Source organism: Adiantum capillus-veneris, chromosome 2, assembly GCF_014529385.1.
Source record: "Adiantum capillus-veneris isolate H3 chromosome 2, ASM1452938v2, whole genome shotgun sequence".
NCBI classification, from domain to species: domain Eukaryota; kingdom Viridiplantae; phylum Streptophyta; class Polypodiopsida; order Polypodiales; family Pteridaceae; genus Adiantum; species Adiantum capillus-veneris.
The window spans coordinates 48596651-48620472 of NC_140932.1; the positions used below are offsets into that span (position 1 = coordinate 48596651).

Here is a 23822-nt window from a genome sequence, read left to right on the forward strand (position 1 = left end):
GGGGCCCTTGAGGCCAACCCTATGGCCTTCAGGCCTTAGGGAGCTAATATAGAGCATGGTGCTTTATATCAGCATAGAGAGCTATGGCCCTAGGGCCATAGCAAAACAATGAGGTGTTTTTGGAAATGATGAGGGCACCTTGTGGTCTTGGGGCCATAGGAAGTCAATATAGATCATAGAGCATAAACGATAGAGCATAGAGCACAAAGAGATTCTTAGTAGCATAGAGGGAACCCTATGACCTTCAGGCCATAGGGTGCCATTATAGAGTAAACAGAGGTTCTTACTAGCATAGAGGGGACCCTATGGACTTCATCCCAGAAGGTCTCCTCAATATAGAGCAAATAGTGGTTTTTACTTGCATGGAGAGAACCATATGGCCCTGGGGTCATAGGTTACCAGAAAACCCTCATGAAGCGTTTCTTTAAAACATTGTGGCCACCTTGTGGCCTTGGGGCCATAGGATGCCAATGTAGAGCATAGAGAGGTTCTTACTAGCATGCAGGGGACCCTATGGCCTTCAGGCCACATGATGCCATATGGTGTTGGTGTAGAGGCTCTAAAGGGGTATTTAGGCCATTCAAGGGATACTTCTTTGAGGGTCCTCTTATGTCATAAGGAAACATGTGATCACACTACCATAGAGTGGCCTAGGTACACTTGTAGAACCATTTTGTTGGCACCCTTTGGACCTAGGACCACATGGTTTAACATAGAGGTGACTCTATGGCCCTAGGTCCAAATGGATGTAATAGTATCCATCTTGTCTAAATATATGTCATTCTTTTTACAGAAAATGTCTCAGAAGAGAAATTCAAAGTCAGTTGATGTAACAGGCTCAACACCAAGTTCTTGGTATCTAGATTTTCACTTACCAAATGGTGGAAGTGATGAGAAAGTCCACTTGTTCTTTCAAGATAAAGAGCAATTGCCCTTCAAGGACTGTGGTATTGTCAAGGAGATAAAGAAAGATTGTTCAGATCTTGAAATGTCTCCATGCCTTGGAGTAAAACTACTCAATGGTGACTCCTACTTGTTGGAGCTTGTGGCCTTTGCTCAAAAATTGGTGAAGGTTGATTATGAAGGAGTGACAGTGACAAAAGCAGGGTGGGTGGAGCTTCAAGACGACACTCCAAGTGAGAACTTTATAGACTTATATATTGAGGGCTTTAAGAAATCCAATCAATATTTAGGTAAATTGAGCAGCATAAAGAAGAATAAGAAGCGAAATAATTAAGACACAGGTACAACAAATCAATCTAAGACACTCAAGGAGAGTCAGACTCCCTCACTTGGAGAAAATAGTGGAAATGTGACCGAAGAAAATCTTTCAGTTATACCCTTACAGACTCAAGAAGCAGGAGATTCTAGTGGACTTGCAACCCTAATAGTTGGAACCCCCTCAGTGGCAATGGTTGTGGACTCAGCATCCTTAGCTGTGTTGGACTCTATTATACAGCCCAAAGAAAAAGATCTTGATAAAGAAGTTGCCAAAACTTCTAAGAGTGGACTAGATGGATACATCGGAATTGAGCACTATTTTAAATTTGTTGTAAAATTTACCCAATTGATCCCAGTTGAGCAATGCAACCTTGCACCAGATGGCTATAGATGCAGACCATTGTCAGATGTATATGTGAAATATCTCTTGAAGCAATTTGCAGGGCCCTCTAGGCCAGTCTCCAGTGCAGCAAACTTGATGCCGTATAACCCAATCACAAAAATGCCTTTACAAACATCTGAAGTGCATGGAGACAAGCTATCAACATACCACTACTGGATTCTAGCTGGTCAGCATTCCATCATAGCGGCTAGAGCTTTTTTGCGTAACAACATCACTAAGTATGCTTTGAGAAAAGAGTTCTACAAGTTTAGAACTGCAAGGATAGTGGTAGACGCTCCGAAAGAGGTTGTTGTTCGAATTTCCAAAATGGAGAACATGGAGAGAATAACATCAATGAAACACCAGCATTATGTGGAGGTCTTGAAGCATGGCCGTAGTCAATGGCTTGCATATTCTAAACCAACAAAACCCAAGGCAGGTGTTCTTGTCGGTCATCCGAGTCGAGTAGGTTGGGATGTAAGTTCCACTTCCCTATGCTTGTTTTTGTTTCAAATATGTCTTGAAATAAAGTTAATTTTCTTTTCTTTATTTTGAAGGCCTTTGTAAATGTGGCGAACATCGTGTTCAACCATAAATCATTTGCCAACAAAGAAGCACACATGGTCATGTACGATGATGAAATCTATGATCAGTGGATACACATCTTGGAGAAGCATCAGACATCAATTGCTCGTGGGCGACAACCAATCATAACAACCTTTATATGCCTAAATGGTTTAGAAGATAATGATATCAAGATACTACAATAAGAGCTGGCAGATGAGAAGATCTGCTTAGTGAAGCAACCACGTCAAGCGGGCATGCTCGACCTAACTGCACGTGCAACGGTCTTAAAGAAGACTAGGGTTTTTGAGCCTCAAATTTTGATGGCATTTAAAGAGATAGATCCATCAGCAATAGCAGTTACTTCATGGGATAAATGTAAGTCTCATTATAACATTACAGATGAGATTTACAAATCTCTCTTCACGAGTTGTACGCAATGGCTAAATCTCCTACTACAAAAAGGAGAGGAGAAAGAGCCAATTCCTGAGATCACCAGGGGATATGTGCACTGGATCATTGCACAAAAGAATGGAACTTCTAGTTTGCAATTCATTTTACCATGGACAATCAAGTGTGTTGGAAAGAATTTGGAAGGCATTGAGTTTCTCTGCAGTGAGAATAGCTCTAAAATTTGTATTGGTGTTTGCATCATAGACACAACACACAAAAGTCTTACATCTAGTAGTTGGAGTGCTTCCCAATTTGGTAAATTAATTGATGGAGTATGTGGGGTAGCACATCAACCATCAGAGTTTTTAATTGCCGGCTTAGTCAAGTATCAGCATGCTGCTTCCCTAGAGAAGGCAATTTCTGAAAAAGCTAAATGGTATGAAATGCACGTTCTACCTTTGAACTCCTTAATGGGATCAGAGACCATCCAAACATGTGCTCTTCGCGAAGTAATTTTTGGGGTTTGGGCATTTTTCAATCAAGGAGAGCAGTACACCAACTACTCTAGTGTTAAAGAGTCATTGTTGGAGCCAATGCATACTCTCTCCATCAATGACGACGAGTATGATGCTATGACCATGGCCAAATCCTTTTTTGTACTTCGTGCAATCAAATGCATCTGTCTCAAAGAAGATGATCAAGTGATAGACATCTTCTCATTAGGCTATGAGACTAAAGAGGCACTACAACAATAGAGAAAGCTCGGGGGTTTTATTTTTGCGAGCTTTCAGTTTCGAGCTTTTACAATTGGAACTGTTTTTTCAAGCTTTTAAACCCAAATTTTACACCAATGACATCTTTAAATATCATTGTATAGTGGAAAAACTCAAAACCTTACAGTACAATCCTTCAACTACCAAACACTTTTAAGAAATATGGAAGCATGTCTATGCTTATGCAAAATGAAACTTTATAAAAAGCACCATTTGTATGTATTTTTGAGGCTGTACTGAAAATGTGGGCTCCCACATGGGATTTCTTTCACATAAACTCTTATTTCCATCACTTTAATGATTTTTTTATCTCACAAAAATCAACACACAAGCCAATGGTGTCAACATAATCTAACTACAAAAGAAAGCTCCAATCAAAGTCATCTCCACATCATGTGGCGGTCATGTACCAAACAAACACAAATGAAATGTATGGAACATACCAAAATGCCATGTCAATGTCATATGGCTGCCATGTACATAAAAACATAAATCAAAACATGAAGATGTGTACTGTCACAATAGAGTTTCCTCAACCAAATGTGCATCCGCAATCAACATTTCACAGGTCCACATGCAATATCGCTCAAACATCTTTCATAGAGCACATGATCTAGCTCTAGACACATGCAATGCCTCATATCTTCCGCAGAAGCTCGGCCCAAACCACCACACCCCGCAAACAAGTCCAAAACATAGTCATGAGGCTCAGTAAATGTTGCCAGCTAACCATATAAAAAATAAATTAGAAACCGAATGCAAACACATATATACCATAACATTCACTAGTATCATACTTTGGACTAGTCTTACCGAAAGAACAAAGAAGACTGCTCTGCCCCGCCTCTAAGAATAACACCATCAATCTCAATGGGGAAAACTACATCATCTATCATGTAGCTACAATCTGCTGGAAACAATCTCTCGGCAATTTTCTCCCCTACCTCTCTATCATAGTGTGGCACAGGATGGCCAATACGATACCAAAGACACATGGTAAGATCAAGTACTTGCATGAATAAAAAACTCAAAGAATGAATGGCATAGCTACAATGTTTTTAGTTAGGAAATTAAACTATGAAACTAAGTTTGTTATCTTACCGCCTCTCTAGTGAGTGGATGCCGATGTGCCTTCTTATTACACATGAGAGTCCATGTACGTAAGAGCACAAGTCCTACCCTAGTTGCATCTGCAATAAAATCTCCAATATGCTCGGCCATGCACATGGTCACTAAAAACCCCTCATCGGCCAAAAACTCACGAGCAACATCCATGCACCTTGTCACTAGACCCTTGGAAAATGTGTTCCACTTGGGAACACTCATGCCCTCTACAAAAGTGAATGATGACATGTAAGCATACAACCATAGTTAGTTGTAGGTACTAGTCCAAAGAAAAGTTACTTACCCAATGGGATTGGTCCTAGACCATCCACAAGCAAACTTGTAGGAAAATCTGCAAAGATAAGCCCAGCAACCTCACGACATGGCACACCATCTTTGCTATATAGATTTGTATTCTATGTCGCAAAAAATTTATTGATGCTATAAGAAAACCAAACATGAATTATGTTCAAAATCATAGAACAATGCAAGAAGAAAATGCAAATAAGTAAGCACTATGAAAATCTACCTATCAAGGGCAAACTTATCAATTTGTGATATATCCACAAGCAAAACATCTACAATAGTTTGGTAATGGAATCCTGCAAGCATTATCCAAATTAGCTTTGAATTAGGAAATATGGAAGACAGATATGCTAACAATTTTCTTAAACTTACCAACAGATCGTGTGATCGGCCTTCTCTCCCAAGCCTCTCGCCCAAGTGAAGAATCTGCAACAAACGAAGTAGTGTGCACCAATGAGGATGTAGTGGGCACATTAGAAGAGGGTGCCATATGGGGTATAGTGGTTCCCAAAGAGGACATGATGGGCTCTGCAAATGGCACAATGGGAGGCATTGAAGAAGGAGTGGATTTCCTTGATGTACTTGGAGGCTCCATTTTCCCTTTACCCTTCTTGAGTACATTGCTTGCTAGTGGAGTACCTTGAGAGCCACTCTCAATGGTGTTTTGAGTAACTCCTTGAGAAAAGAGAGGGAGAGACTCTTCTTGTGTTCCCTGTAAGTACTCATCACTCTCATTTTGAAACCCTTCACTCAACAACCATATAGCACAATATCACATAAATTAGTACTAAAGTAAGACGTATACATTCTCAAAATAAAAGAGTCACTAGTGTTAAGATACTTACTCTTACGTAATTCCAACTCTTGCTTTGGAATAACTCCTAGTGGATAATCCAACCACCAAGGACAAACCTTGGCTTCCCATGTTGTCAGATTCCTTTCAATCAAAGAGGGAGAGAACATTGTATTCTCATCATGTACATCAATCCACTCTCTAGTGAATAATGGGGCTTCATTCAATTCTTGCGCCTCAACGCATTGCATAACCCATCTACACAATTTTTAGAGCATCATCCACTTTGAAAAGCATATAAATGCAATGGCATAATAAATGTCATGTATCCAAAAAACAAATGTCAGAGTCTCCTTTGTATGGAGAATACTTTTTCAAAATAAACCATAAACCCTATCTTGGGCTCCCACAAGGGATTTAAGTGTTTTCAACATAGACATTATACACACGCATATTGTCAAAAGAACCATCCACCCCATATACAGGGCTTCCACACGGAATTTAAGGATTTTTTGTGAACACAAAATGAAATTTCATCATTCTCAAAATGACCCACTGTCACCAAACCATGACAAAAAAATGAAATGCTCTTTTTTTGCAAAGAGTGCAAGTGGAAGATGCAAACTTGTAAATCACTCTCTTAGCTGACAACACAAGCTCCGGCATCTTCTCACTAGAGTCGGAAGACTTCACCGCATCCATTAGATAAATAAAAGCCTACATACATAGTAACAATCAAAAAGCACACTCAACTTGATCTTGTGTAAATTAAAACATGTCTATATTCTTTTAAAAACAATGGTCAAACGTCTACCTGCAAAATATGATTCGTCATGCTCATCTTGTAGAATAGGTCAAAATAATTAGGAAGTTGTGGATGTTCTACTTCCATCCTTTCAATCATAAGTGTAGCCTCCCCATGCAAGTGAGCCCAATAAGTCTCCTTTTTCGTGTAACTTCTAAAAATCTTGTAATCACCAAAATGAAGATATTGTGGATCCTTAGACTTAGTGAGGCTCATGAGGTGCAAAATTATCTTCTTTCTACAATCAATAAGAACAACATACCACTTAATCATATAGAAAAACAAAATTGAATGAATACAAATAAAAATGAGAAACTAATAGCTTCAATACCTCTCAGGAGTGATTTTAGAGCTTTTCAAACAATAGAGCTTATCTCTAGTGATCTTTAGCATTCTAGGTTCATTCCATTTAATGCTAAAAAGCAACTTGAAGAACTCATCACCATTAAGAGGATTGGCGATTGACAAGTACTTGTAGCCCCTATCTTTAAACCGTTCCTCTTCTACCTTTGTGGCCTTGTCCAGTCTCTTCTTCTTCTCAACATCATTTAGTCCAAGTGCATCTAGCTTTGCTCTTTCTTTGGACATAAATGCAATGAACTCATCCTAATACAAAACATTGTATTGAAACCATAATAAAATTTTACATTAATTACCCAACCTATAGAGTAGGTATCACCTTCCACACAAGTTGAGATATCAATCCACATGGAGTGTTGTACCATGGTGCAGCACCATGGTAATACCTTGCCTCCACAGTCATCTCCACCCTAGCCCATTCTCTCATATCAGGTGTCAATTTTTGAAAGATTGAATCTTTATTTGCCATGCCAAATCTTTGAAACATATAAACTTCATGAGCGATGTTTGGCATGACATGTGCCCTAGAAATGCTTCAGAAAATTTGAAAACAAAGAGTTGAACACAAGCATTGCTTGCAAAAAAATGAGAGTCAACATGCAATTAACAAACTTACGCATTGGAAGTGTCAAGTGCAAGAAGCAACTCTGCTTCTTTTGCTCTGGACAACTCAAGGAATTGGCAATGAACACTAACATGGTATTGACCATTGTCCGAGTACTCTATCACACACAAAAAAATCATCATTTGTAAAAACAAAGCTTTACAACAAAAGAGTGAAAACGGTGAAAGATCTTACTATCTTTGATTCTCTTCCACCATGTTTTTAGCCTATGGTTTCCATCCCATACCAGAAATTTTTTTCCTTTGAGCTCTTGCCATTCTTTACCAAGTGATCTCTCGAACTCAGCATTTCTTTCCCGCCAAAGTGGTCCCCATTCCTCCAAATCCGCTGCGGTCACGGGAATGATATCTCCTCTAGAATCCCCAACGGACACAAGGAAATGCCCCATAGTTTCTAAATACCCAGCATAATCAAATGAGGAAATGAGCCATTCTACATCATCTCTAGCAAACCTAACAGCCTCATGCACCATGAGTCGACAAAGTGGAACCAGAGGAGGCAATGTCTTCTTCTTTACATAAAACTGACTTAGAACATCTTTCATCAAGCTAGGAGAAATTTGCTTGCCTAGGTGTTTGGAATGCTTATTCTCCTCATCCCCTTCAGGATCACTATTTTCTTCATTGTCATGATGATCTTCAATGTGAACATTGGTCTCTGCATAGAGATAACAAGTGACAAACATTCAATTGTCCAAAAACATATGCAATTAGGATTAGATAGTGTAAAGTATTTAATTTACAGAAATTTTGCCAGAGTCTCCTTTGTACGGAGACAACTTTAAAATTAAAAAAAAACTGCACACCCTATATAGGGCTCTCACATGAGATTTAAGGACATTTTCTCCAACATAAACAAAAACAATACTTAATATTTTCTCTAGCAACTTCAATGGTATGTATATAAAAAATGGTTCACCCTTTCTTACTCTCCCACATGGTTATTAATTATCAAACTTTCCAAACAAAAAAAAGGTCCATCAAATTTAACAATCTACCATTGAAAAATTTATAATATAAACTACGTATTGACATAAAATTATAGCATACACTCATAATTTACCTGTGATCTCTACGTCATCTTCGATGTTGTTGGAGTCTTCATAAACTTGAGCCTCATCATCAATAAAAACACACCTTTTGAGAATCCTTTTCTTTTTATTTGGTGGAGTGTCCAAATGTCGGACTCGTGATGATGCCTCCTGATCGATAGCTCCCTTTGGTATACAACCGGACCTAAGCTTCATGCTCACTTGACGGTTGCTAAAAGGAGAGACTGGAGGTTTTCTTTTCTTGCTATCCCTCTTTGGTGCCATTATCTACACAACACATATAATATAGTTTTTAGTTTATATAAGACCACATAAAATGCAAAAAAGGGGGAGGCAGAGCTTCCCCATCATCCGCGTGCGCGCGGATGATGGGGGAGCTCTGCCTCCCCTTTTTTTGTCGACACAGATGATGGGGGAAAAACATTTCAAAACCCTTAATCAAAAGACTATTTCCAGCAACACCATTGACAAAGCTCACCAAATCTACAAAAAAAGGGGGAGGTAGATCTCCCCAATCATCCGCGTGCACGCGGATGATGGGGTTGCTTTGTCTCCTCTTTTTTTTTGCGTTTTTGATGTGTTTATTGAAAAAATAATTTAGGTTTTATTTCAATAACCTCAAGCAAAAGCATTTTTCCTACAATATCGTTGACAAAGCTCACCAAATCTACAAAAAAAGGGGGAGGCAAAGCTCCCCCATCATTTTTTATGTGGCCTCTCTTTTTTTTGTAGATTTGGTGAGCTTTGTGCTATTTTCATTAATTTTGTGGAGTTAATCCCAAAATTTAATGACATCTATCTGATAGATTGTATGCTTTAATCCAAAATTTCCAAAAAAAAGGGGGGGAGGGCAGAGCTCCCCCATCATCCGCGTGTGCGCGGATGATGGGGGAGCTCTACCTCCCCCTTTTTTTGTAGATTCCGTGAGCTTTGTGCTATTTTCATTAATTTTGTGGAGTTAATCCCAAAATTTAATGACATCTATATGATAGATTGTATGCTTTAATCCAAAATTTCCAGAAAAAGGGGGGGAGGGTAGAGCTCCCCCATCATCTGCGCGCGTAGATGATGGGGGAGCTCTGCCCTCCCCCCCTTTTTTTGTTTATTTTTTATTAAAGCATACAATTTATCAGATAGATTTGTTATGAACACCAAAATCATTTTTAATCGGAACTTGAAGAAAGCCAGTCATCGTAAGAAGATAGACCATAGAGAACCGTTCAACGCAGAAAAAAACGGGGGCGCAGAGGCTCTGCATCCCCCTTTTTTTCCGCGTTGAACGGTTCTCTACGGTCTATCTTCCGGTGCCGCAACGAAAATTGTGTGTGTGTGTGTGTGTGTGTGTGTGTGAGAGAGAGAGAGAGAGAGAGAGAGAGAGAGAGAGAGAGAGAGAGAGAGAGAGAGGAGGCACCAACATGATGCGCGCACGATGGTACTAGACTGTGTTAGCTCGAGCAGGTAGAAGATTGGTTCTCGAAGTAGTAATGCTTCAAACCTAAGCTTTGACATTCACTATTTTTGACCTCTTTCTAGTCTTAAGCAAAGCGGCCACAACTGAGTTTTTTTTTAGTGAGCCATTTTCAGTGAGCCGTAACTCCCAAATGGTTCAGAATTTTCCCGGGGCCAACTCACATGAATTTGTTTGCCTTATCGAGCTCTTCGACAGTTGTGTGATACAAAAAATTCATATCCAGCTCAGTTTGGCTGAAAATTCACTTGCAAGTTGACAATTTCTACAAAAACAGCGCAAAACAGCATTTTCTCACTTTTTCCCTAATCTACGGGCTGAAACGAGCATCAAAATGAAGGAATCTGAAAAAACTTAAAGAAGCAATGTTTTTCCTCGTATTGAGGACTACAATTTCTACATACAAAACTTTTCCAAATTTTGACCTTAGCATCCTCAAAACTAGCTCCCAACAGGTGTCCCGAGGCAAAATTTGAAACTTCACAAAACGATTAGAATAAAGTCCTAGACTGTGGAAAATGGTGAAATGAACGATAAATATTATATATAACATTACTATATGTATAATCACAATATATATATATATATATATATATATATATATATATATATATATATATATATATATATATATATATAAAATATACTCTATATACTATATAGTCTATTTACTATATACTTTTTACTGTAAGTATAACATTATATACTATATAATCTATATATACTATATAACGTATTGTAGTGCTACTGGACTGGACTGGACTAGATTGGTATTGGACTGAACTTATCCTCGACTAGACTGGATTAGTACTGGACTGAACTTATCCTGGATTGGGATTGGTACTGGACTGGTACTTATCTTGGACTGGACATATCCTGTACTGGTACTAGTATTGGACTGTACTAGTACTAGTAATGGATTGGAACTGGAGCTGGTACTGGTACTGTACTGGACTAGACTTGACTGATACTAGACTGGACTAGTACTGGATTGGATTGATAATGGTGTTGAACTGAACTTGACTAGTACAGTACAGCTACTGGACTGGACTGGATTGGTACTTGACTGGACTGGGACTGGAGTGGTATTGGGTGGACTAGTACTCGATTGGTCTAGTACTGGACTAGATTGGACCGGACTACTACTAGATTGGACTTCATTGGTACTGGACTAGAATAATATTAGACTGGACTGGACTTGACTGGTACTGGGTGGACTAGTACTGGATTGGACTTGACTGGTACTAGACTGGATTGGTATTGTACTAGACTGGACTTCTACTAGACTGGACTTGATTGGTACTGGACTAGACTGGTATTGTACTGCTACTGGACTGGACTAGACTGGACTGGACTTGATTGGTACTGGACTGGACTGGTACTGTACTGCTACTGGACTGGACTTGATTGGTACTGGACTGGACTGGACTTGACTGGTACTAGACTGGACTTGACTGGTACTGGACTGAACTAGTATTGTATTGGACTGGACTAGTATTGGACTAGACTAGACTGCTACTAGACTGGACTTGATTGGTATTGTACTGGACTCGACTGCTACTAGACTGGATTTGATTGGTATTGGACTGGACAGGTACTGTACTGCTACTGGACTAGACTGGACTGGACTTGATTGGTACTGGACTGGACTGGTACTGTATTGCTACTGGACTGGTATTGTACTGCTACTGGACTGGACTTTATTGGTACTCGACTGGGTGGACTAGTACTGAATTGGACTTGACTGGTACTGGACTGGACTACACTAGACTTGACTAGTACTGGACTGGATTGATATTGTACTGGATTGGACTAGTACTGGACTAGACTAGACTGCTACTAGACTGGACTTGATTGGTACTGGACTAGACTGATATTGTACTGCTACTGGACTGGACTGGCCCGGTACTGGTGCTGGTATAATGTAATGTAACTGTATATACTATATACTTAAATACCATATATTCTATATATACTATACTATGTCTATTTTAATTTTAAAGCGCTTAATTGGGAATATAAAAAACTATACTCTATACTATATATATATATATATATATATATACATATATTATAAATAATTTTTAAAACATCGTATATTTTATAAGTCCTATGTTCATTTTCTTAATATGCGCGTATTTGGGGAGATTTTGAAAGCTCGATAGGTGAACAGATAGATTGACAACATGCTGATTCAAATGTATCTTAATGGCTATGACTGTGCACATCTTAAAGAGTGAATATTCCAAATCTATTTAGAACAGTTTTCAATGAATGAATTAAATTTCGAACAGTTTTCAATGAACGCAGCAATAACTTTTTGCAGTTGCATGCTTTTACACTTTCTTTGTACCTTATGCACATTCTCTTCCTTCTCTTTTCGTCAATTTTTTTACCTCAAGTATTATTCCTCCCTTTCTGTCTCAAACATGACTGCTACAACTACAGCAATGCTTTCATGGACGATTAATGGTGCTCATATGGATTATAGAGTGTCATTAAGAAATGGAGAGCTTCTACTTAGTGAATATTTTCTTCAAAGCCTATTGCCTCCTTCTATTCAGTTTGAAGGCTTGCAAGCAGTCGTTCAGACAGGGAGCTCTGAGTCTAAGGTCAATGTGTTGCCTAGATGGGATCATGAAGATCAAAAGCATTACCTTCTTGACCATTCTCTGTCCTCAGCTTACCACATTCTTCATTCAGATGGCTATGTTTATGTGGCTGACAGTTTAGAAACAAATGAAGAAGTCGGTGATTCTTCTATGTTCGCTACACCATGTAACAAAAGCTCGACTCCATCACATTTAAATGTTGATATTGATGAAGGTACAGACACAGTTGTTTTGGAGACAGTGGAACTAACCAGGTCACCAGGACCCTTTCAAGACACACAAGATGGGGTGGAGCATACAATGCAGGAGTATTCAAAGGATATATCCATCATTTCATGGATGAAAGACAAAGGTAAATCGAGCAGGTTGTCTAAACTTTTAGAGATTTGTGGAACTCCCAAAAAGGTTGACGAGCTCCCAAATTTTTATAATGGAAATGTTTGTTTCGAGCTTCCTCCAATTCACAACAATAAAAGGATGCTCGGTATGGAGCAGAAGTACGACGGTCACCTTTGGTCTCGCCCAGCATCGACCAACATGGACATAGATTGCACTGTGCGTTTGAGTTATTGTCTTGGAAGCCTTCAATGTTGCAGAGTGACATGCCCTTTTTACCTTGGTGAAAGGAAATACAATGATGCCTTCTTTCATGGACATCTGGACAGACAAATCAACATGGGCTATCCTGCTAGCGAAGGTAAATCTAAAATAACCTGCCACTATTGTGACAGAACGGTCACTTGTTCAAATGTTTGCAAGTGTATGATCTATTATGTGATGCCAAAGGAAACAACAATAACACATTTGGTGATCCATCTGGGAGTGCATGACCACAATGTACATCTAGGTACTAGAAGGGCATCTCTTGAAAAAGTGTGCAATCTTGTTAAGACAGTTGTAAAGATTGAGAAGGGGGGTCCTAGAAAAGTACAGATGTTAGTTGCTCGTCAAATGCTATTTCAATCATTGACTAAAGAAGATGATTTAGAAGCCACTGATGTAGAGCTTAACCATTTTCTTGAGGAAATGATGCCCCTTGTTCAAAATAGGGGATTCAAAAGTATTTTGTCAAATGAGAAAGCTAAACACGGTCAGGTTGTTGGTGATGGATACGACAATATACTATTGCTACAGAAACGGTGTGTTTTTCCATCTTTCATGGAAGTGGTTTTCCAGGCCAAGGTGGACCTAACGACAAATGTATGTATTCAAAATGTCCACAACAGGACCTACTTCTAGAGTTGAACTAGTCAATAGAATGAGGCGAGGAGGGACAGGAGATTTGAGTAGTGCTTGGGTGCACTTTGATCATACTCATCAAATTGAAGGATGGGCAACTATGTCCTGCTCGGTTTATGATCCTGGGTAAGTGAATTTATAAAAATATGTTAGATAGCATGTTTGATATAAGACACATGTTATTACTTATTTGTTCTATGTGTACAGCATGCGAGTATTGCAAGTGATTGCAATATGTGAATGTAAAGAAGAAGACGAAGAAACACAAATCTTGTTTTGGAGAAATTTAAACACAGTTATGGAGAGGTGTGGGCATGAACCAGAAGACTTTGTTGGATTTATGTCTAGTGAAGCTTGGGCTAATTGGCTAGCAATACGAGTTGTATACAATGGTGGACGGCATAATGTAATGGAGGGAAGGGAGCGCTCGTGTCTTTTCCATTGGGAGCAGAGTCTACCCAAACATACAAAAAAACATGTCGCTACAGATAGACAAATGCATCACATTGAAATGTGTGAAGCATGGCGCTTAGCAAAGACTACAAATGAGGCCTCTCGTATAGCTTCCACAATACGACAATGGAGGGTGAAATATGTGATAGGGGATAATAAAAAGTCTTTAGAGAGATGGTTTAATTGGTGGGAGCAACGGATTGCCCATTGGAGAAGCGCTGAGACAATGGTATATCAATCATTTGTTTGGTTCTTAATAAATACTTGAAAACAGAGATTTACATTTATATGGTTTTATTTGTTTTGTTTGTATAGGTCAATAAGAGTCCATGGGAGAGAGCTCAAATTCCAAGTATAAACTTGTCAGAGAGCATCCATGCTAGTTGGCTAGCAGGTGAAGGTGGTAAACATAAAATCTCACTTTATGATGCATGTGTCAGTGATGTTTTGAATGCATATATTCAATGTGCAAAAATATTGGGATACACCACAGGCAGATACATCGGAATGGGCCCTTCCACAGAAGCAATGATGGCTAGTTCCAAACACAGAGAATCTCCAAATCCAAATCATTTTACGAGTACATTAAAAGGCTTGGTTGCTGGTAGTCCTTTGTATGAGGAGCCTTTGATGGAAGGTGACAAAGAGACAGTACAACGGAAGAAGAAAACATGTGAAGTCGGTACAAGCTCACATAAACCTGGATATGTAATGGAAGCAAGACAACGAAAAACTAGAGGGAGACCACGGAGTATACATTTTGATAGAGAGGATAATGAAGAAGTATATATTGTCACTGACAGTGAAGTAGGAGATAGCATTCCAGTGCAGCCTGGGGAGAATTCAACAAGGTGTATTCAAGAGGTCCAAGCTGCCCGTGAAGAGTAGGCTTTACGAAGGATGCCAGCCAATTGCATGAGGAAATGTTTTGGAATGGTAGGGAAGAAAAGTTGTGGTAACAAATTACAAAGCCGTAATGTGGGAATGGTTTCTCCTTGTTTTTGGTCTGAGAGAACTTTTAAAGACAAGACAATTGCACAGTGGATATGGTTCTGCAATTATGAAGTAGGCCACACACAAAAAGTACAGAGGCAAGTTAAATTCTCACCTGTCGTTCCTACTTTCTAGCAAGTGGATATTGGAACCAATTTATCAAAGGAAGAGAGTGATAGCTTGGTACAAAGTGGATTTCAATTTTCAGATTTTGCAACACTACTACGACGCATGAACAATACAAATGCTACTCTTACACAAGGAGGCTCCAGTAGTAGCAGGAAGCGTAAGTGGAGACATGGTATTTCCAAAGAAGTGCAAAAGAGATTGGAGTCAGCAGCAAGCATGGTTGCAACGTTCTTGGACGAGAAATTAGAAAGTGAACAACACATAGTTTTTCGAATATTGACAGAGAGTTGTTATGATGTACACATTAAGGTAGAACCTAGTTGCACCTGTCCCGATTTTCAGAAGAGAGAATCTACACATAAAGCGTTTTTGGCATGTAAGCACATGTACTATGTGTATGTACATATTCTAGGGCTTCAACCAAAAGAGCACATGGTCATTCATCAGCCTGCACTAACTCCCACAGACCTTGCATTTGTATTAGGGCAAACCCGCAAGATAAATCCTGTGGTGTAGTGAGCCTAAATCTTAGAGATTGCCCTGTAGAGGTATGCATTGAAGTAGATTTCTCTTTTGTATTAGATGTGGAATAGCTTTTCTAGACATATGAGACTTTATTTCTCCTTTTAGTAAGAGAAGCATGCTTTGTGGTATCTATCTAAACAATTGTACAAGCTCAAAATTAGGGCTTTTGGAATCTTGTACATGTTTTTGGTGTGTATCGTTAAAAGAGACTCAAAATCTTAAGCCAATTTTTTGTGAGATTATAGATCTTTTTGGTCGTGTATAATATTTTGATGTCTTTGTTTTGGATTAATTTTTTGTGTTGTTAGAAAAGGCTCTAAATCTAAAATCAAAAAGCCCGCAAAATTGGGTTTTATTGCAAAAGCTCGAAATTGAAAGCTCGCAAATAAAACGCACTCAAAAAGGTGATATCAGTTGCATGTAGTAGTGATCAAATGACGCAATTGGAATCTCTTTGCCATTCCATAGTGGAAGAAGACCTTGATCTTAGAAGGTGGGCAGGTGTGGATAACACAAAGAAAGTCAATGCCAAGGATTCAGAGGAAGAAGAAATTGAACAACCATTGGATGCAAGTGCTGAGGACATTCTAGAAATTCTACAGGAAACAGGTTAAGCTAGCCACCCATGATATTACATTACTGATATTTAGATTATTATTGTTGTCATTTTATTTTATTTGTCCCATCTCAAATCTGCCCATGATGTTAAAAACATTGATGTTTGGCTCGTTATTTTTCTCAATTTATTTTCTTTGAAAAAATGTGAACTTGTGAGTTTGAGTTTTTTCATAATAAATGAATTAGACTTAAGTGTATGATATTATATGGACATGTTTTGATAAATAGAATTCTACATTTATATATGGTCATAATATATATATTATGTAATACTTTAAAGTTAATTGATCATATGAGGTTTGGGAAGAATACACTATGACTTGAGGATCATAGAGTTCTTTGTAGACATGACACCCTATGGCCCCCGGGCCATAGAATCCCCCAAAAGAAAATGGGATACCCTACAACCTTAAATATGTAGGGTGATTACACCAAGTCTCTAAAAGGGCACATAAGCATCTAGGTTACTCTATAGCCTTAGGCCCATAGGGTGTCAACATAGAATCCCTCAAAAGCATTTGTCTACCCTACAATCTTACAGATATAGGGTGATTACATAGAGTCTTTAAAAGGGCACATAAGCATTTGGGCTAGTCTACAGCCTTAAGGCCATAGGGTGTCAACACAGCTATCCTACAATCTTATATATATAGAGAGATTACATAAAGTCTCTAAACGGGCACATGAGTATTTGGGCTATTCTAAAAGGAAACATAAGTTATCCAAGAGCATTTGGGATACCCTAAGGCCTTAGGGCCATAGGGTGGTGACATAGAATCTCCACAGGGGCACTTAAATCACCCCATGGATGCAAATCACCTAGCTCTTATGGACACATCTTATAAAACATCACATGACACCCTATGGCCTTTAGACCATAGGTTGGTTATGCTAGGTCACCTGAAGACTCTTTAAGTGTTTCAAGAACATTTCTCTTTGGCCTTATATCTTGTGTCCATATACATTAGGTACATATATTTATTATCTTGTGATTAAGGTTTAATTTTCTATTGAGAATGAAATAATCTAGAAAAAACTAAAAAGTATTTAGTCCTCAAAATTCCAAAATGAGAGTTTGAACAATTGATGTATGATCATTTTTTGTTGGGTGTAAGTTCTTCTATTGTGAATTGATGGTGTAAGCGTTTGAAATAATTATCTTTGCATTGCAACTAACTAGATTAAACATATTCGCTTTGAAATAACTATCTTTGCATTGCAACTAACTAGATTAAACATATATTCAACATTTTTTGTAAACGCCAATTATTTGCTTAGATAGTAAACATCGAGTATAAATGGTTATTGAAGCATTTGTCCTTTGGATTATGTGAAGATCTAGTTCTTTGATTGTAACAAGATTTTATTCAAAGATATAAAGTGCGAGTGTTTTGTTCCAAACTATGATTTTGTTTCTCTTCTAGATGATGCAGAGAATTGGAATTTATATGTTGAACTTTTTTCAATAGAGGAAAGCTAGGACTAGTAGAATGTTTTAGCTTGTCATGTAGCAATCGGAACATTGTATCAAGGTTTATTGTAAAGAAATGATTGGATAATGTATAACTATTGTTTAAGTTTGTAAATTGGAAGTAGAAGGCAATGCAAGTTCCAAAACATGTGCAATGCCATAAGGAGAATCCAACACAAATACTTTTGCCCCTCAGGATTTGTAAATCAAAGTGCATGGTGAGCCGGACCTTCCATCCACCAACAGATCAATGCATTTGTGAATTAAAGTACTTGCAAATTTGATTTAAATGTTTGAATGTTATGATGATATTTGAAGGCAAAGACCCCTTCAACTGTGTGGCAAAGAAACAAATGTATGATGTATGATAATGATTCAATTTTGTATATTGGATTGCATATTTATCGTAGTATTAATTTACACATTTTGCTAGCATAGAGGACACCCTATGGCCCTAGGACCATAGGATGCCATCATATCCCATGTACAATTTCTCTTTTACCATAGAGGACATCTTATGGATCTAGGGTCATAAGACACCAACATAGTGCATAAATGACTTCTTATAAGTATACACGTAAACATAGTGCATAGAGGGAATTTTACTAGCATAAAGACCTCCCTATGGCCTTGGGACCATAGGGTGCCAACATAGAGCATAGAGGGCTTTTTATTAGCACCTTGTTTCCCTTGGGACACCATAGTGCCATAAAGTGGTTTTTGTTCATATATAGTAGAGAATTCTCACACACATGATACCTTGGTCACTATCTATCCCTTGGACCATATGATAGTAGCATAGAGTAGCCCTAGTGTTTCCTTCTATCCCTAGGGCCATACACTGCCAACATATAGTATGCATGGTTTCTTTATAGATCAAACCTTTTAGCCCTACACTATAGAGTGGAAACCTAGACCATATAATGTATCCTACTAGCATAGAAGGCACCCTATGACCCTGAGGCCAAAGAGTACCAATTTAGGGCATAAAGGGTCTCTTACTAAGTTGAAGGGCACCTTGTGGCCCTAGGGAGCACCCTATGGCCCCAGGGCCATAGGGTGTCAACATAGTCAAATGGGGTGTAAACTTAGAGCATAGAGGGTTTCTTACTATCATGGAGGACACCCTCTTACTAAGTTGAAGGGCACCTTGTGGCCCTAGGGAGCACCCTATGGCCCCAGGGCCATAGGGTGTCAACATAGTCAAATGGGGTGTAAACTTAGAGCATAGAGGGTTTCTTACTATCATGGAGGACACCCTGTGTCCTTGGTGCCATAGGGTGCAAACATATAGCATGGAGGGTTTCTTTCTAGCATAGAGAGCACCCTATGGCCTTGGGGCCATATGATTCCAACAAAGAGCATAAACGGTTTTTTGATAACATAGAGGATAGCTTATTTCCCTGGGGCCATATGATACAAAAAAAAAAAAGTCTCAAGAAGGGCACCTAGGCCACTAAATCACCATGGGGCCATAAGGTGGTCTTTGTGGGGAATGCTCCTAAAGGGTTCCTTGGCTATCCTATGGCCTTTGTCTATCAACATAGAGTTTAGATGGTTTCTTACTAACATAGAGCTCACCTTGTGGCCTACGGTCTTTAGATGCTAATATAGAGTTCCAATGGTTTCATACTAGGCGTAAGGGGCACCCTATGGCCTTGGGGCCATAGAGTGTCAATGTAGAGCGCAGAGGTTTCCTTTCTAGCATAGAGGGCACCATGTGGCCTAGGAGCCATTTGATGCACCCTATGGCCCGAGGGCTGTAGGTTTCCAATGTAGACCGTAGAGGTTTTCTTTCTAGCATAGAGGGAAACTTGTGGCCTAGGGGCTATTTGGTGCTCCCCTAGAGCATACAAGGTTTCTTAGTAGCATTATAAAGGGTACCTTGTGGCCCTCAAGTCTCCATAGGGTGCCAACATAGCGCGTAGAGGATTTTTCTTTGTAACATGTAATGGCCTAATAACTTGTGTGTAGCGTAAATTAGCATGAACATAGTGGGCATTTCATTAGAATAGATTGTTAATGAGAATTACAAGAGTGCTTGGGTGGAGAGAGCAACAAAAATCATAACACCTAGTTAGATAGCATCAAAAATACTTTCAAAAGAGAGAGAAATTAAGCTATTGACAACAGTTGGGGACCGGATTTGCATGGAGATGGTCCCCCCTCCAAAAGGCTTTGTATTATGGTTTCTCTAATCAAGAGAGACATTGTACGATATAATTCTTTGTGTTCCTTCAAGACTAGCTAGTGCAATGAAGATGAAAGCTTCATGAACTAAGCAAAACACTAAGCAACCACAACTTTAATTATCCCCGTTCTCAGACCCAAGACCTCACACACCTTCGAAGATGGTGAGAGCTAGCAGGGTATGAGAGTAGATTGAGAGGAAGAAGGAGTATCTTAGAAGAAAGATGTACATCTCCTCACATAATCACTCATATTAGCATAGCTTAGCTTAGTAATTAGCATGGTAGAGGAGATGAGCATGCATTGAATCTTGGCTCTTGGTTGGATTTGCATCCACATGCCAAGAGTGTGTTGATGTAGGCTTCTATCTCACAAGCTTGGAGTAGGTGATGAGCTCTCCATTAAAGCTTGGGAAGAGATAGTCTTCTCTTTCTTCACACATGAGATTGTGTGTGTGTGTGTGTGTGTGTGTGTGTGTGTGTGTGTGTGTGTGTGTGTGTGTGTGTGTGTGTGTGTGTGTGATAATGCCTTGCAAAAATCAGCCCCCTCTCTCTCTTGGGCGAGCCCTCTTGCTATTTTCTCTTGCAGGCTCCCCATTGGACCTCCCCAGGGCTAGCCTATCACAATTAAGCAGCATAAGTGATAGCCTTCTGACATGTGTCCCCCTTTCCCCTTTTGTGAGAGCTTAATCAATTAAACTTAATTGATTTAAATGAATTAAATCCCCATTGAACCTTTCCCCATTCTGACCAATAGGAATTAAGTAGCCCATTGGGCTGCTCAATTCCTATTGGACCCCTTCACTGTCCAATAATCATCCAGGAGACTTAATTTTCATTGGTTCTTTTTATCAAGTGTTTTAAAATTAATTAGGCTAAATTTACTCTAGCCTATTTCTCATTGGTCCACTTCAAGGGTCATCCAATAGCAAATTGGCACACCTTATGGGCATCTGGGCTAGGGAGCTGACATGTGTCCCTAATTCCCTTTGTGTAAAGGGAGCCTGTGTGTGTGTGTGTGACTTTCTCTCTCATCCCCTACTTGCTAGGCTCGCCCCCTCCTCTGTAGGGATATGCAAGAATTTTTTGGTCACACACAAAGCATCCAATTTCCCCTAGGGTTGACCTTGGACACAACCTTTGAATTTTGGAACCTTAGCATTTTGGAAGTCTTAATGGGCTGAACCTTAAGGTCTTTGTTGCACATGGCTCTTTTGTAGATGGCCCCCCCTTTGGATCCCTATTTTCCCTCCTTTGGATCCCTATTGTGGCCGGTCTGCTAGCTTAACCAATATTCTAGCTTTTTCTCCCCTGGCACTTCCCCACATTAAATGATCAGTTTAATATGAGAAAATCATTTAGGAGAATTAGATATTTATTATTATGACATTACCTCTCTCTTGAAATCATAGTCGTCCTCGACTATGGTGTAGAGAAGATAAAGCATATTCATGAGTCCTTTTCTTAGCGGGTAGAGGATCCCTATGTTACCCTACGACATCATTCCACAATGGATGACTAGTCCATTTGGCGCTTGAGAGCCTGAGGCTGCCGCAAGCATGTCTGCACATTAGTCCTATCAATCTTCCATAGTAGAATGACAAGCTCTACTTGGTGTTTGGGAGCCGTCGTCTCCGCAAACTTGATCTAAGCATGCATACTACTTCATTTTTGTGCACAATAAAGAAAAAGAGAGTCTTATAAGACAAAAACTTTGTTCATTTTTAACATTTTGTACATTTGCTTACTCTTGGGAAGCATTGTAAGCATTGACAAGGTTTAGGTTATCCTTTAATTGTATGCCTTGCATCCATCTAGCATCTTCAAAAGGATAATTCTTAAACTTAATAAGATATCGTCGGATAGTCTTACCGCCTCTTAGTACCTTGTCTTCATGTCGAAGAATGGACTCGGGCTGCAGCTATCATCCGCAAGCTAATGGGTAGGCAGAGAGTACCAACAAAATCCTATGCACAGTGCTCACCAAGATAGTCAGCAACTCAAGAAATGATTGGGATCAAAAGCTACACACAACCTTATGGGCTTACAGAGTAGCTTTTAAAACTTCCATCAGAACGACTCCCTTTAACCTGGTATTCAGGATTAATGCGATCCTATCATTGGAATTCCTAATCAAAACCCTAAGAGTGGTAACGCAATTGGGATGGACGGGCCATGAGCTATCGGAGACATTAGACAACTTGGAACAATTAGATGAAACCAGATTTAGAGCAATAGCTGGAATGTATGCTAAGAAAAAACAAATGAAAGCTTTCCATGATCAACACGTGATTGACAAGGAGTTGCAAAAAGGGGATTACGTTCTAATGTATACCCTCAAATAACACTCCAAAAAACTCAAAAAGCAAGGGATGGGGCCTTTTGTAATACATGATATCTCACAAAGTGGTGCCATGAAGCTTGCAACATTAGTAGGAGAGGAGATGCCTAATTGGACAAGTGGCTGCAGATTAAAGAAATATATTTTTCCGCTAACACCAGAAGAACTCGTAACACTACATGCAGCATCTCAACGCCAACGTCAAGCACAGGACATTCGGGAAGAAGCACAATAGGAAGCCAAACTCCGAATATTAAAGTGCAAAGAGCAAGCAAACTTCCAGAGGAAATCACAACAGAACGTTGCTATGGAGACTGCTCCATACAAATGGTAGCTACATGGTTAGGAGGAATGGATCTACGCATTCCTTTTCAACTTGCCGACGGCACCACCGAAAGAGCCTTAGTGGACACAAGGCCAGAGCTAATGTGGTTAACTACTCCACTTTCAGAAAAATCACGCGAGAACCTCTAATGCCCAACACTAGGGAGTTTAAAGTAGCCAACAAAGACACTATGGACAGTCTGGGCCACATAAATTTACCAATCACCATTGCTGGAACAGTTTATCCACATCAATTTCATGTGATCAAAGATCAACATCTTAATGAAGCAGTTATTCTAGGAGTGCCATGGATGCGCACTTATCAAGCCATGCCAAATTGGCAGGACAATACCTTACTCCTCGACACGAGGGCCAATCTTTCACCGCGCCAATCGTACAAATGGACCATGTATGGGAACCTCTACCATCGCCACATGCACCAGCTCAGTGATACTCCACAATCATGGTCAAGAAAATATGGGTTACAAAATCAATCATGGAAACCAAGCCTAGGCAATTGTGGATACCAAAATGACAAACCAATACAAGTCAACCTACATTGCCTACACAAAAATTAAACCACCACAAATTGCCCACCACTGTTGTCACACGACCTAAGCCAATGGACCACTATCTTCGACAACCAAACACAACTCGCCAGCACCATGCCTTTTCTAGCGACTCCAAACCCAAGCAATTTCAGTGGCAACCAAAACAAAGCCAAAAAGAAACCCAACCATCGGCATCAAAACTTTTGCAGCTCACAGTCAAACACAGAGCACGTCTTCTCCAATATTGTTCGGCCCATGTAGCTTCAAGGCATCCTCACCACCAACAACCACTTAACATATTGTTCAGCACCTCTCTCTTGCACAGCATTTTGTTTCCCCATGCATATCCTCCATCAGCATCATAGAGCCACATTATACAGCTATGCATAGTCACGCCCACGCACTCTAACACATGTTCGTCGGGGACGAATCACTCTAGGAAGGGGGGAAAATGTAGCAGGATTATCATTTGTATATATTATTATTATCATCTTATGTGTTTTCTTTCTTTCCTTTCTTTTTCTTTAAAAAA

At 39.4% G+C, this 23822-nt stretch overlaps 1 protein-coding gene across 1 annotated transcript; it reads right to left on the reverse strand.

The window, feature by feature from the left end:
• Positions 1 to 4733: 4733 nt before the first annotated feature.
• On the reverse strand, positions 4734 to 6734 carry LOC147462729 (uncharacterized). Its single transcript, XM_086494514.1, has 5 exons — positions 6673 to 6734; positions 6351 to 6429; positions 6162 to 6253; positions 5589 to 5794; positions 4734 to 4789 (listed from the first exon to the last, which is right to left on the reverse strand). The coding sequence occupies exons 1-5, from the start codon at positions 6732 to 6734 to the stop codon at positions 4734 to 4736; spliced, it is 495 nt and encodes a 164-aa protein (XP_086350640.1).
• Positions 6735 to 23822: the final 17088 nt, after the last annotated feature.

Coding starts and splice junctions, on each gene's coding strand:
- LOC147462729 (XM_086494514.1), bottom strand. CDS start 6,734: ATGCTAAAGATCACTAGAGATAAGCTCTATTGTTTGAAAAGCTCTAAA. Junction 6,430..6,672: donor TCTAAAATCACTCCTGAGAG/GTATTGAAGCTA, acceptor TATGATTGAAAG/GATGGAAGTAGAACATCCAC. Junction 6,254..6,350: donor TGACGAATCATATTTTGCAG/GTAGACGTTTGA, acceptor CTATGTATGTAG/GCTTTTATTTATCTAATGGA.